The sequence below is a fragment of the Penicillium solitum genome, assembly GCF_028829755.1.
Source record: "Penicillium solitum strain IBT 25940 chromosome Unknown utg000003l_segment0_segment0, whole genome shotgun sequence".
Taxonomy (NCBI): domain Eukaryota; kingdom Fungi; phylum Ascomycota; class Eurotiomycetes; order Eurotiales; family Aspergillaceae; genus Penicillium; species Penicillium solitum.
In genome coordinates, this window is record NW_027072123.1 from 2264635 (window position 1) to 2275584 (window position 10950).

Below are 10950 nucleotides of genomic sequence, written 5' to 3' on the forward strand. Positions count from 1 at the left end.
CCCACACCTTTACATCTTACTCAACCTGACACCTGTCACAATTATCTTTTCCTTTCACCTTGTATTTTGATACCGCACAAACCTCTTCTACTTTCCTTTGAACACCTATTCATTTACACACATATCATGAGCCTTTCTTACTTGTATTCATTCCTATTTCTTGTCACCCTTCATACTGGCCTACCCGCACAGATAGCCATTGACCATGCATGCATAGCTCAGGAGATCAAGTTTTTACAGGGCTTGCTTTTTGTTTGTCTAGGTGTTGTCGACATGTACACTAAGCCTCTTCGGCATCTTTACCCACCGGCCAGCCCATCAGGCGTAGTGCCTCAGTGTCAATCATTTTGTACATCCACTGCCATTTCAGTTTCCACCGACATCGTAGATGTACCAATTCCACCTCGCCGAGAGAAGGACACTTGGTTGAATGACCAGATAGCCGATAGTCCAAAGTCGGCAATGCCAACTGTTGCCAAACCTTCTGACCCAGAGGTTTCCCTGGCTTAGACACAATGCCTTCCCTTGATATCACAGGTAAAGTGAAACGCAATTGAGCAGGCGCTTCAGCAGACAAGACGGCTTTGAGGTGCTCAAAAGTCCCGGACATTTTCTGTTCAGCAGCAGAATCCTTATTCGTTCGCCCCCGTGGCCTTGAACTAACCGCATCTTTGCGTACCCGTTCAATATCAAATTTGTGGAACGGACGTATTGTAAGAGGAAGACTTATCAATTGATCCCCCCGTTCACTGGGATCACGGTCGAGAGGAACGAGACGAAGTCGCATCCAGTACCGGTTATCCCACAAAACCCACGGAGTAAAACTGCCACCAGGCGAGACATTGATTTGCGTCACGGGATCACGATTTTTCATGAATGGTTGCCGGGATAACAGCCAGATATTATCACCCCCGAGACGAGGATCTTGGGACTTTCCAGGCGTCGTGGCTTCGTTCGCGAGACGCTGGAACAGAACACCCGCTACCGTGAAGGCTTTTGTTCTTTTCTGGTTATTGGATGTGGTGCTTGCGTCGGGAGATTCATCTTGACCAGGGAACACGTTGGGAACTAGTGACTCGTAGCTGCGTAGCGAGAAATGGCTATCGGGGAATGGAGAGACTAGTTCTGTGATGCGGCGGAGAACGATGGTCTGGATCTGTCGGGTTCGAGATGCTGATAATGTTGCCAGCTGTGGGTCCATGGACGCTGGGCTTGTGTCTAGGAATTGAATGACCGCTGACCCTGCCTTGGGGTTGAAATCTAGGATTCGGCATTGGGATGAGAGGAGGTAGTTGGAAAGCTCATTTGACTTCTGGAGAAGGTTTCGGCTTGAACGGATGAGGGAGAGGATTGATTCTGATTCCAGAGCACGGGGTAGGGAGTTTGAGGTGCGAAGGCTGCGGATGGCGTTCCGGGGAGTGAGGGTTGGGTCGAAATTTGTTGGGTCGGAGACGTAGGGGACATTGTTTTTGTGGCAGGTCTCCAGAAGGCTTGCTTTGGTGAAAGAGAGTAGAGGTCGGCAGACGAATATGCCTGGGCTTGCCATGTTTACATTGGATGTGAGATTAGAGTAGATTTTATCTGTCCTAGCGTTTGGGTCAGGAAGAGTGATGAACCCATGCTTCTGGTTATCGAATCGAACTTTAAGGTGCGGGTTTGTTGGTGATTTTGTGGGGATTGATGTAGTTGACCAGCTCTCAGAAGCCCCGAAGAGACCATGGCATTCGGGGATTCGTGCAACTTCGGGGATGCCGCCAAGGCCTAAACCATTTGCCCCAGCGGAGAGCCGCCAAATGGTGGTTTCAACGTTGTCATCTTGATGATGGCCTAAAAGCAATGTTTCAAGTTTGAATGTATGACAAGCTATGCCGAGGGCTTGGAAACGGAGTCGTCGAGCATGTGTCTCAAAAGCGGACGGTAGGGGACTTGATGCTCCAGACTTTGGCGAAGTTAATTGATTCTGAGTTGAAGTAATTTCTGACCAGTCCAAACTGAGGATCTGGGTTCTTATGTCTGTTTCAGAATGGTTAAATAATCTTCCAAAAACGTAAATATTCCGACTTGAAACTTACCCATATCACGAAGCCAGCCAGCAACCTTCTGTGCCTCGACAGTGCTTTCTGGACGGGCACGATGATCTACCACAAAAGCAGTGACAGAAATGGCTCCAGCAACATCAGAAGAGCGTTCTAGTTGCTTGCATAGGTATGCCAGAGCCATGGAGTCGGCGCCGCCACTAACAGCGATTCCTACCAATCCACGTATCAGCTATAATCCCTCGAGATACAAACAGCAAATGTATAAATTTTCAATTTTTAAAGCTTACCAAATCTCCGCGGAAGCTGCAGAGTGTCATTATCACCGGGTTTCTTTTCATATTTGGTGCTGCCATAATTGACGCGAGCTCGTCGTGATCCGGACCATGCTTGCTGGAAGCAACGCTGGAACAGAAATGGCGAGATTGATATATTCCCGGCCATGTCTATTCTCCCTGGAATCAAACATAGGCTCGAAAATTCAATATCATCATCGACCTATAGATTACTTCACGCGCAGGAGAAACCTCGGGGTGATATCGTCGGCTCGGCCAATCAATTTTCCCGAGAACGTGACCAGATGGCCTTTCACGCGAATACGTCCCCGAAATTCTATCGATTATTATTTTGAATAATTAGTTGTCATTTTTGGGATATTTGAGAGGAAATACGTTAGTGCTCTGATGTTGACAGTAGTGTAAGGAGTGGTTGCTGAGTTTCATATGTAGCTCGCGTGATTCTATACATTGCGGTGAACTAACACTATGGATGGCACTGCGAGTATCTGCATATCAAAAGGTTGTACATGAAATGTCATTTTGCGAATTTTGGGCCATTTTTGTCTATACTTTAGCTAAAACGCCCATAAGGGAAAACTATCTTAAAAAAAGACTACCAAAAAAGAGGTCTCAAGGCCGCATAAGCGGCCGACTATGTGATTTATATTTCTAGATCTCAAAGCAATTAGGAAAAGCAGCCAGGTAAGCTCCCTCAATTTCCCGGCCCATACCCCCAACACCCTCAAAAATCACATCAGATTTCAGAGATCTGCCAAGAATTTCCACCCCATGTCGCAGCTCCTCCCTCAATCTCTCAGCATCAGCAATCTCCGACGCCGGAGTAGGGTTATTAAGCAGGTGGTAACAATCTCCAAGTCTATCCGTCGCTATAGAGGCACGTAGTCGATGCAACAACATAAGAAGAGCGTAGCAGCTTTGTATTCCCGAGCAAGCAAAGTAAGGAATAGTTTTCGGATATGCTGTAGACCTAGAAGAAGGTGCTGACCCAAGTGGATTCGGGTACGGCAGATTGCGATATATTGTTGTTACCACGAGGGAAGACTTGAGACAGATAATCGAGGATTCTTGCTCGGTAAACGGGAATGAGATCTCGCAATCTGTCACCCACTTGGGAGACGTTTGGTGCGGGAAATCCACGCTGTTGATTGCTGCGAGATCACAGTATTTGTCGAGAAAAAGGGGGATGTCCATGAATGCCCGGAAACGGTGCAGTCGAGTGCGAGCACTAGAAAGGTTAGTAAAATACGTGTTGAGGTTGAAGATGAATCACTCACGCATGGATAAACATGCGGCTGATCATCCACATGTTTTGAGCTACGGATGCCTCTGGTTCTTCGTCAAAAGTCGTCAGAAGATGGCGGTCTGTTTCACCTATTAAAGATACAAGATTCGAATCTAGCTTGCGTATTCGAGTGCCGAAATCGGAGAGAATGGCTGTCTCCTCCACACGTTCGATATTCTGAACGATTTTGTGAGACTCGAAAAGAGCTTCTTGTGTTCTCATTATTATAGGCCATGGCTTGTGACAGTTAGTAGAGGATTGAAGAAGTATGAAAGGGGTTGAATGACTTACCTCCAGATATACGTCAAATTTGGGATACGGGGTAGTTATTCGTGGATCATTCATAGAAACAATTGGTGGCTGGATATCAATCGGTTAAAATCAGTCAGGGAGAGTGTTCATATGTTCTCTTACAGAAAGATGGAGGTTCGACGATAGATACGAGACCCAAATCTATAGAACCAGTGAGTAACAGCTCCGATGATAAAATGTCTCTCCCACTAACTGTCATCCACCAGGCTCGTCTCTGTGCCTCAGAATAATCTGTTGGTGTGGAGTCAAGTCTATGAAGGGAGATATCCATAGCAGTCGTGATAGCCTGGTTACCTCGAGCTCGCATTCTAGATACATTACCACGCTGGCAATACTCATAAATACCAAGGACCACAAGAGCCAACACCGGATGAAGCTGAGTTGGAACCTGCGGGTGCAAACCATTTCTTGCTCGACATGATTCTGCCTCGAACGCATTAGTGCTTAAAGCAGGCGACAAATCGTCAGTCTCAGTTTCCACAGCAGTCAGCGCCGCCTGGGCGAATAGCTGCGCGTACGACCGCCTAAGCGCAAGGCTCGTTTCAGCCATTGGAAAAGTGTCTTCAGCAGTAGGTATAAGAACTAGCATTGCGGACAAGGCAAGGGTCAGAGATGATGTCGGCCAATAAGGCATGCGGGACTTTTTCGCTTGAGAAGCTTCGTCAAATGGCCTGATCACGGTATGGCGATCTTCGTGCTGTGGTGCCACTGTAGGCGGTAGCAAAGGTAAATATGGATGGATATAAATATAATAGGCATTGGCACTGTGTGTCCGATTAGCAATCGGTCATGCCTCGAATAATGTCTCTTTTGCACCAACATTTCCGCTTCGGATTGATAGGCGCGCACTGCCGATGACCCCTTATCGTGTATAGGAACCGAGTCAAAGGAGCTATCATCGTGCGGGGTGAGTTGACCCCAGATCTGCTGGGATCCATCCACAATTGACATAGAATCCGGGGAGAGATCGAGATTGTGGATTCCAGCATATGGCGATACCAGACCGATCATGTTGTCAAGGAATGGTTCTGGCCGTTGGTTAGATACCATATTGGCTTGTGATATCGGAACTTGACCTACCAATTTCATTGGCGACATCTGACATTGAAGATGGCAGTGAGTTGTCTGCAGTTGGTTGTCGTTGCCTCTCATACTGGGCTCCTCTGCGAGGACCACCCCGGCGACTGGGTTGATAACTGCACTCTCTTTTTCTGTTGGAGCACTAGTCTGAATTAGCCAATGAAATTTAGAATGAGTGGTTTGACATACATTGCCACAGGGATGTTGGCCGTCACAACGTGTTTTCGATGTTCGACTACAAAATATAAGCCCAAGGCAAGAATGAGCGGCCAAGAAGGTATGCAACAGACCATGCCAGACACGCAGCTTTCACCGGTGGTTTCGTAACACGAGGCATCGTCTAATTGTTTGAAAAATGCAGTTAGCAAATGATTATATCTGCGTAGGGACGTCACCAGGGCACGTGATATCTATACCCTGATCGAATGATGGCGGTTTTGGCGTGATAAGATCTACGTGCTTTGACTTAAGCGTTGCTTCTATTGCTTGAGAAGATAAATAGGCCACTGAAAGTATAGTTTGTCCAAGGAGAAGTAGTTACCTTTGGTTCGGCGTTTGATCTTTGGACCAAACACCGAGTCAACTTCCACGGTCGTCATTGGTAGAGGACACCCGCTATCGGCGATTGGTCAATCTTTACTATGAAGACTTATATGAAATGTTAACTAGTTAGTTAAGAATACATACATGTACATAGTGCATTAAGGATGAATTGGTAATATGAGTTAGAAAAACAATGTACATGTATCAATTTATTTGCAACAACTCTTCCCAACATTGGGTGCTTCAAAGGTATCCAGACGACAAAAACAAGAAGACGTTACAGGCACATCAGCCACAGCAACCGCTATCGCCAACTGCGGCCCAATAATACGTGCCTCATCATGCCGACCAAGACGTATCAAACATTCATGGTAGCCCTGCAAAGCCCATACATTATTCGGATGCTGACGCGCACGGATAAGAGTGCTATCAAGGCCCAGGTCAGCCTGGTAGACAGCCGCTGCATCCTCAACATGGCCCTGCTCTAGCAAAAGAGCAGCGTATGCATGGCGGGTAGGTTGCATCCAACTCCAGGGTTCACTGTAACCCAGCCCATCATCCAATTCAATCGAGCGACGTAGATGCTCAAAAGCCTCCGTGTAGTTCCCACGACGGTACTCGATCTCTCCATCCAACATTTCCGACGCCACCCCCAGAATATCGATGCACTTGTTGGGCCAGTCCAAGCGCGAATCCGGGACTCGAGCCCGGGCTGCTCGGTACAGCTCTCGCTGACGCTCTGCATCCGGCACGTTCCCTGATGCTGCATATGCCACGCCCTTGGCGTAGTGCAGAACCGCTATCGTCATGCAGTACAGCTCTGGATCTGAAGGGATCGCAATCGCAATAAGTTCATCCCACATGCCGAAGCGTATCATGATGTGTGCGCGCACAGACATGAAGACTTCAATGTAATCCGCCAGGGCCGAGAGCAGTTCTTTGGGCAAAGTCGCCTCCATGCGGTCCACAGCTTCGAATGCGGCCTTTTTCTGGCCCGCGAACATGGCTGCGTAGATGAGCGAGTGGTAGGTGTGCATGCGGTAGACTGAGTAGAAATTAAAGGGGCCTTTCAGCGCGAGGTATTTCTCGTCTGCAATAGCGGCACGCTGGTTTGCGCGGACGGCACTTCGATAGTCTCCAACCAGTACGTCCAGATGGGATGGCATGTGAGTGATATGACCAGCATCTGGAACGAGATCCCGGAGGTGGTCTGCCGGTCGGAGACCTAGTTCTGGGAAGGGCGACATCTCAATAAGATGAATGTACATGTGCAGGAGACCGGGGTGTTTAGAGGCATCTTTATGTTGAAGAGCTGTCTCTAGTACCCTCTTTGCTTCCATGGTACGAGTACCTGGGTTTGGTGCGCCGGTTACCTGATCCCACAACTTCCAGGGCGTGAGGCTGATCATGGAATCAGCGTACAGAGTGACCACGTCCAAATCATCACTAAAATTTTCATATGCCTCTTTCATTGCATCGGCATACGCAATATTTTGAATAGCATATTGCTCCATGCTAGCCGGCTTATCACTTTGATAGCGGGCGGAGATCGCCTTGGAAAGGGCCTGTTCCAGGGGGGAACCATTTTTTTTAGAGAGGAAACGAGCTTTGGTTGCAGCTCGATATGTGTTTTCAACCACGGCTGCCAAATCGTTGCCGAGAAAATCCCAAGGCTGGTTGTAGTTGGGACCAAGAGAATAGGCCAATCCCCAGTAGGCCATCACACATAATGGATCATGCACAAGTGCCTGTTTGAAACAGACGATGGATTCCTTATGGTTGAAAGAATATGCCCACACGAGACCACGGTCGAACCATATTTGGGCCTCAGGGCTCGTGGTTGTAATGACCTTCCCGTACGAGCCCAGGTTATATGGATACCCCTCCGTTGATCCTTTTGTCATATTTAGGGGGGGTGATATATATGGTGGGTTGGCAACCGTATGATGTCGGGAAGGTGAAGAAGAATGAGTGCGGGTTTAGGCGGGGTTCCCGCTACTTGTACCCAACGGCTTCGGACTTTTCACGACTCCATTTTATTTGATATTTTATGTTGACGTGATAGGTTTTGAACTTGGGGAACTAGTGAACTATTGAACAATTGTGAACTATACTGTATATACTGCATATTATTGGACCCCAGTTGGTATGTAAATGCCGATTAGGTTGTACTAGATTGTACTATTGTTTCGTAGACCTCATGCACCTATTACACAATAATATCTTATTTTATTTTTTTTACTTCTTTGACTGGTTCTTTAGATCTGATGGGGAAATATTTTTTAAAAAAAAGAGTCGGCAAAACTATAGATACAACTATACCGAGTAGGCAAAACAGGGGTTGTAGTTCAGCCTCAAACATCCCAGTCCCTATTTTCCCCGTCGGATCAGCCCACACATTTTATATATCTCCATTTTTGCCATCACATGTTGTCCCTAAAATAGGAAGTTCGTCTCCTTAATTTAAAGACTCGAATTTGAGTTGCTATTACTCTCTTTTGAAACCATCTAGTGTTTGCGAAACTTCTCACTTTGCCTATATTTTGCAGGGATATCTAGCCAAGGCCTCAATACAAGGTTAGACACGCTAGGCAATGGTACACAATTGTATGGACGGACCTCCTCTCTCTATATATATCATAACAAAAAGGGGTATCTACAATCCTGCTGGACTAAAGATTTCTTAAACCCATATATCTTTGACTCATTGACACCCATCCATGGATGCCCACAGGCGATGGCGAAAAAGTTAGTCAGCACCCTACAGCCCTAGAGCCCTAGAATCATCCACCGGCTTTGAGCAAATTGGCCCAATGATAGATGAAAATAAGAAATGGAATATCAATATCACACATTCCATAATGCTGAGAAATCAATGTGAAGAAGAAAAAGATGCCGGATCCCACTTTTGTAGGAAATGCCTCACAGCGGAGTATAGACTAACCTTTTTGGAATATAGCCCCAATGTAGATCAGAGACGAGGCTGACTACACCAGAAAAAGCAAATTACTTATGTTAACTATAGGCAGGTGCCTAGGTAGCTGACTATTAAAATGATCTCCAAGCCTATTTTTCTGAACCAATGAGAGTCAAGTTGCACTTTACCCATCCCCATTGATCTGCGGGTGAAATATAAGAAAAAAATAAGCAAAATGTGACGTGTCTGCATAAATGCGATAGGTATTCCTATTTGAGACATACTGCAGATCCTAGACATTCCAATCCCGTTGGGCTCTAGGCAGACGTTTGAGAGTCTTTGTTTGCTACAGGAGTACGGAGTACTCCGTATACTCTCCCCAGATCCTCGACCTTCCTCTTCTCTCTTCTTCGCCCCCAACTTACGGAGTAGACATTCCTATCTTCCAAACGCCAAGCTACATCCCAAACACCGGACATGGCACCGTCAGCTTCACTTGAGACATTCCTACTGCACTGTGGTACCTTCATCGGTGAACGACTTGAAGCAGCTCCCTTCCAGACCTTCCTCGTCTTGGCCTCAGTCTGGATTCTCTCTATTCCGGCTTTCGTGCTTCTGATAACCCGCTACTCATCCTTGTTTAATTCCAAGAATGTCAAACCTCAACTGCGATGTCGCTCGTGCGGGAGCATCGATGCTACCGAGACCCCTGCGGGGCCCTCGATTCCAACGAAGAAGAGGAATTGAGTAACGGGGGTGCAGAACGCCACATAGGTCTAGGGGGTGGAATAAGGGAGAAACATGAATTCGTTGGTCACCATGTGTCAGCCCTAGACTAAGCAGTCTACTTTGGATTTACTGGTTAATAGCAATTGGTATTGGTCACTCTAATGCAGGCTTAATTTAGCTTGCTTCTGCCTTCTTCCAGGCTAAGCTAATTTAAGAATGAGTTACATACCAAAAGCGGAACTTTCCGTTCATATCATGCAGAGGATCTAGGGTCTCTGTTTTATGCTTCATGCTTCATGCTTCTACTTGCTTTGACGATGCTATGTTATGTTATGATTCTTCCTACTATATCTTGATCAGAAATTGGAAAACACAGTAGAGCAAGTGTTGCTTTACACAGTCAAGAGCCTCCTTCATTGCCTTGCTTCCATTCCTTAAACCTACATGTACTATCTGCTATCTGTATACCACCAGGCCGGTAAGCTTACACTGATCTACAAGCCACATTCAGTGCTATTCTTCAATCCGGTTTATCCGCACACCACACGTGAAGGGAGCACTGCCATGCTCAACGCCCCTCAACTAGTGCTAGTTGAATAGTCCGATCCCACAAAGGAAACTGTCTCATCTGCACGGGATACGAGAATACTAAGCCATAACGGTGCCATGCGTCTCCAACATGTGTGGATGTAACCTCATGCATGCCCAATTTTGAGCAAAAGACGCGAGCAAAAGACGCGAGCAAAAGACATCGCCCACATGGAAATTGCCTCTTTGGCCATAGTAGTATCCTCGACCAGGTACATGTCTCACTGACTGCATGAGACCGCATGAGTAGAAGCCAAAACTATAAGAACCTCGAGGAAGAACGGAGGAATGAGGACTTCCAACCAGAACAGCCAAGGCAATCATCTTCAGGATCAAACCAAGCACTTATTTTTTCCAAGATTCTCTCAACCACCATCATCACCAGCTTGATACTGGGTCTTTCTCAGCTAACAAGCGTCTCAGCACTGCCCTTAACCCCAACCGCGTCAACAGGCTTCATCATCAACCACATAGCAGCAGACTACTTCCCCGACTCAAAAGCCGACCTCAGGGCCTTCGACGTCGACGTCCGCTTCGTGGGCTATTCCGCCGCAACAGAAGCTTGGACCCGTACTCCGCGAGCAGCGACGAAGAAAAAGCGTGAATGCTGACCGAAGCCGCCTACGCGAAGAAATACGACGAGAATGACCCCGACATGGCAGACGACGTGACGTCTTTGCTTGCGCGCGTTGCTGGGAACGTGACTGTCGCCAACAAGGGCATTGAGAAACGGTCGAGCTTCAAGATTAGTGCTGCGCATGCTGTGCTGTGGAGTGCGTGCGGGACTGTGTTCTCTTGTATCTCTGGTACGACTTGTACGTTTGATCAGCAGATTGGGAAGGCGCCACGCAGTCATTGTGAGCAGCAGGGTGGTGCGAGCTGCTGTGTTAGTTGGTCGACTTATACTGTGCGGGCTGGGTTCTTCTCGAGTACTTGGACGGCGCGTAATCAGGAGGTGCAGGCGGAGCAGAAGAGAAGTGCTTCTTGTGAGGGATATGGGACTGGGGATCAGGGTGGTGATGTTTGTCTTAGTAACCGTGCTTCTGGATGTACCTAGATGGATTATTGAGAGTGGGATAGTTGGGGCTGAAGGGGAAGGGGGAGGGATGGGGTTGGAAATGGTTATTTGAGTGAGGGCTTGGAGGATTCTCAGGTGGACAGGGT

General features: G+C 47.3%; 3 protein-coding genes across 3 annotated transcripts; 2 read left to right on the forward strand and 1 right to left on the reverse strand.

Moving 5' to 3' along the window:
- Window positions 1-280: 280 nt before the first annotated feature.
- Window positions 281-7456, reverse strand: N7455_004766 (tRNA(Ile)-lysidine/2-thiocytidine synthase; the record flags this gene model as incomplete). The annotated part of the gene is made up of 13 exons (XM_040956169.2): window positions 281-2013; window positions 2073-2249; window positions 2327-2342; window positions 3365-3560; window positions 3610-3854; window positions 3909-3977; window positions 4032-4070; window positions 4123-4693; window positions 4750-4957; window positions 5010-5151; window positions 5199-5244; window positions 5300-5349; window positions 5834-7456. The coding sequence occupies 13 exons, from the start codon at window positions 7454-7456 to the stop codon at window positions 281-283; spliced, it is 5115 nt and encodes a 1704-aa protein (XP_040813287.2).
- A 1490-nt stretch (window positions 7457-8946) lies between these two features.
- On the forward strand, window positions 8947-9216 carry N7455_004767 (uncharacterized protein; the record flags this gene model as incomplete). Its single annotated transcript, XM_065604880.1, has 1 exon — window positions 8947-9216. The coding sequence occupies one exon, from the start codon at window positions 8947-8949 to the stop codon at window positions 9214-9216; it is 270 nt and encodes an 89-aa protein (XP_065461780.1).
- Window positions 9217-10028: 812 nt separating this feature from the next.
- Window positions 10029-10843, forward strand: N7455_004768 (uncharacterized protein; the record flags this gene model as incomplete). The annotated part of the gene is made up of 2 exons (XM_040956196.2): window positions 10029-10356; window positions 10404-10843. 2 exons carry the CDS (start codon window positions 10029-10031, stop codon window positions 10841-10843), a joined length of 768 nt encoding a protein of 255 aa, XP_040813326.2.
- Between the last annotated feature and the right edge of the window lie 107 nt (window positions 10844-10950).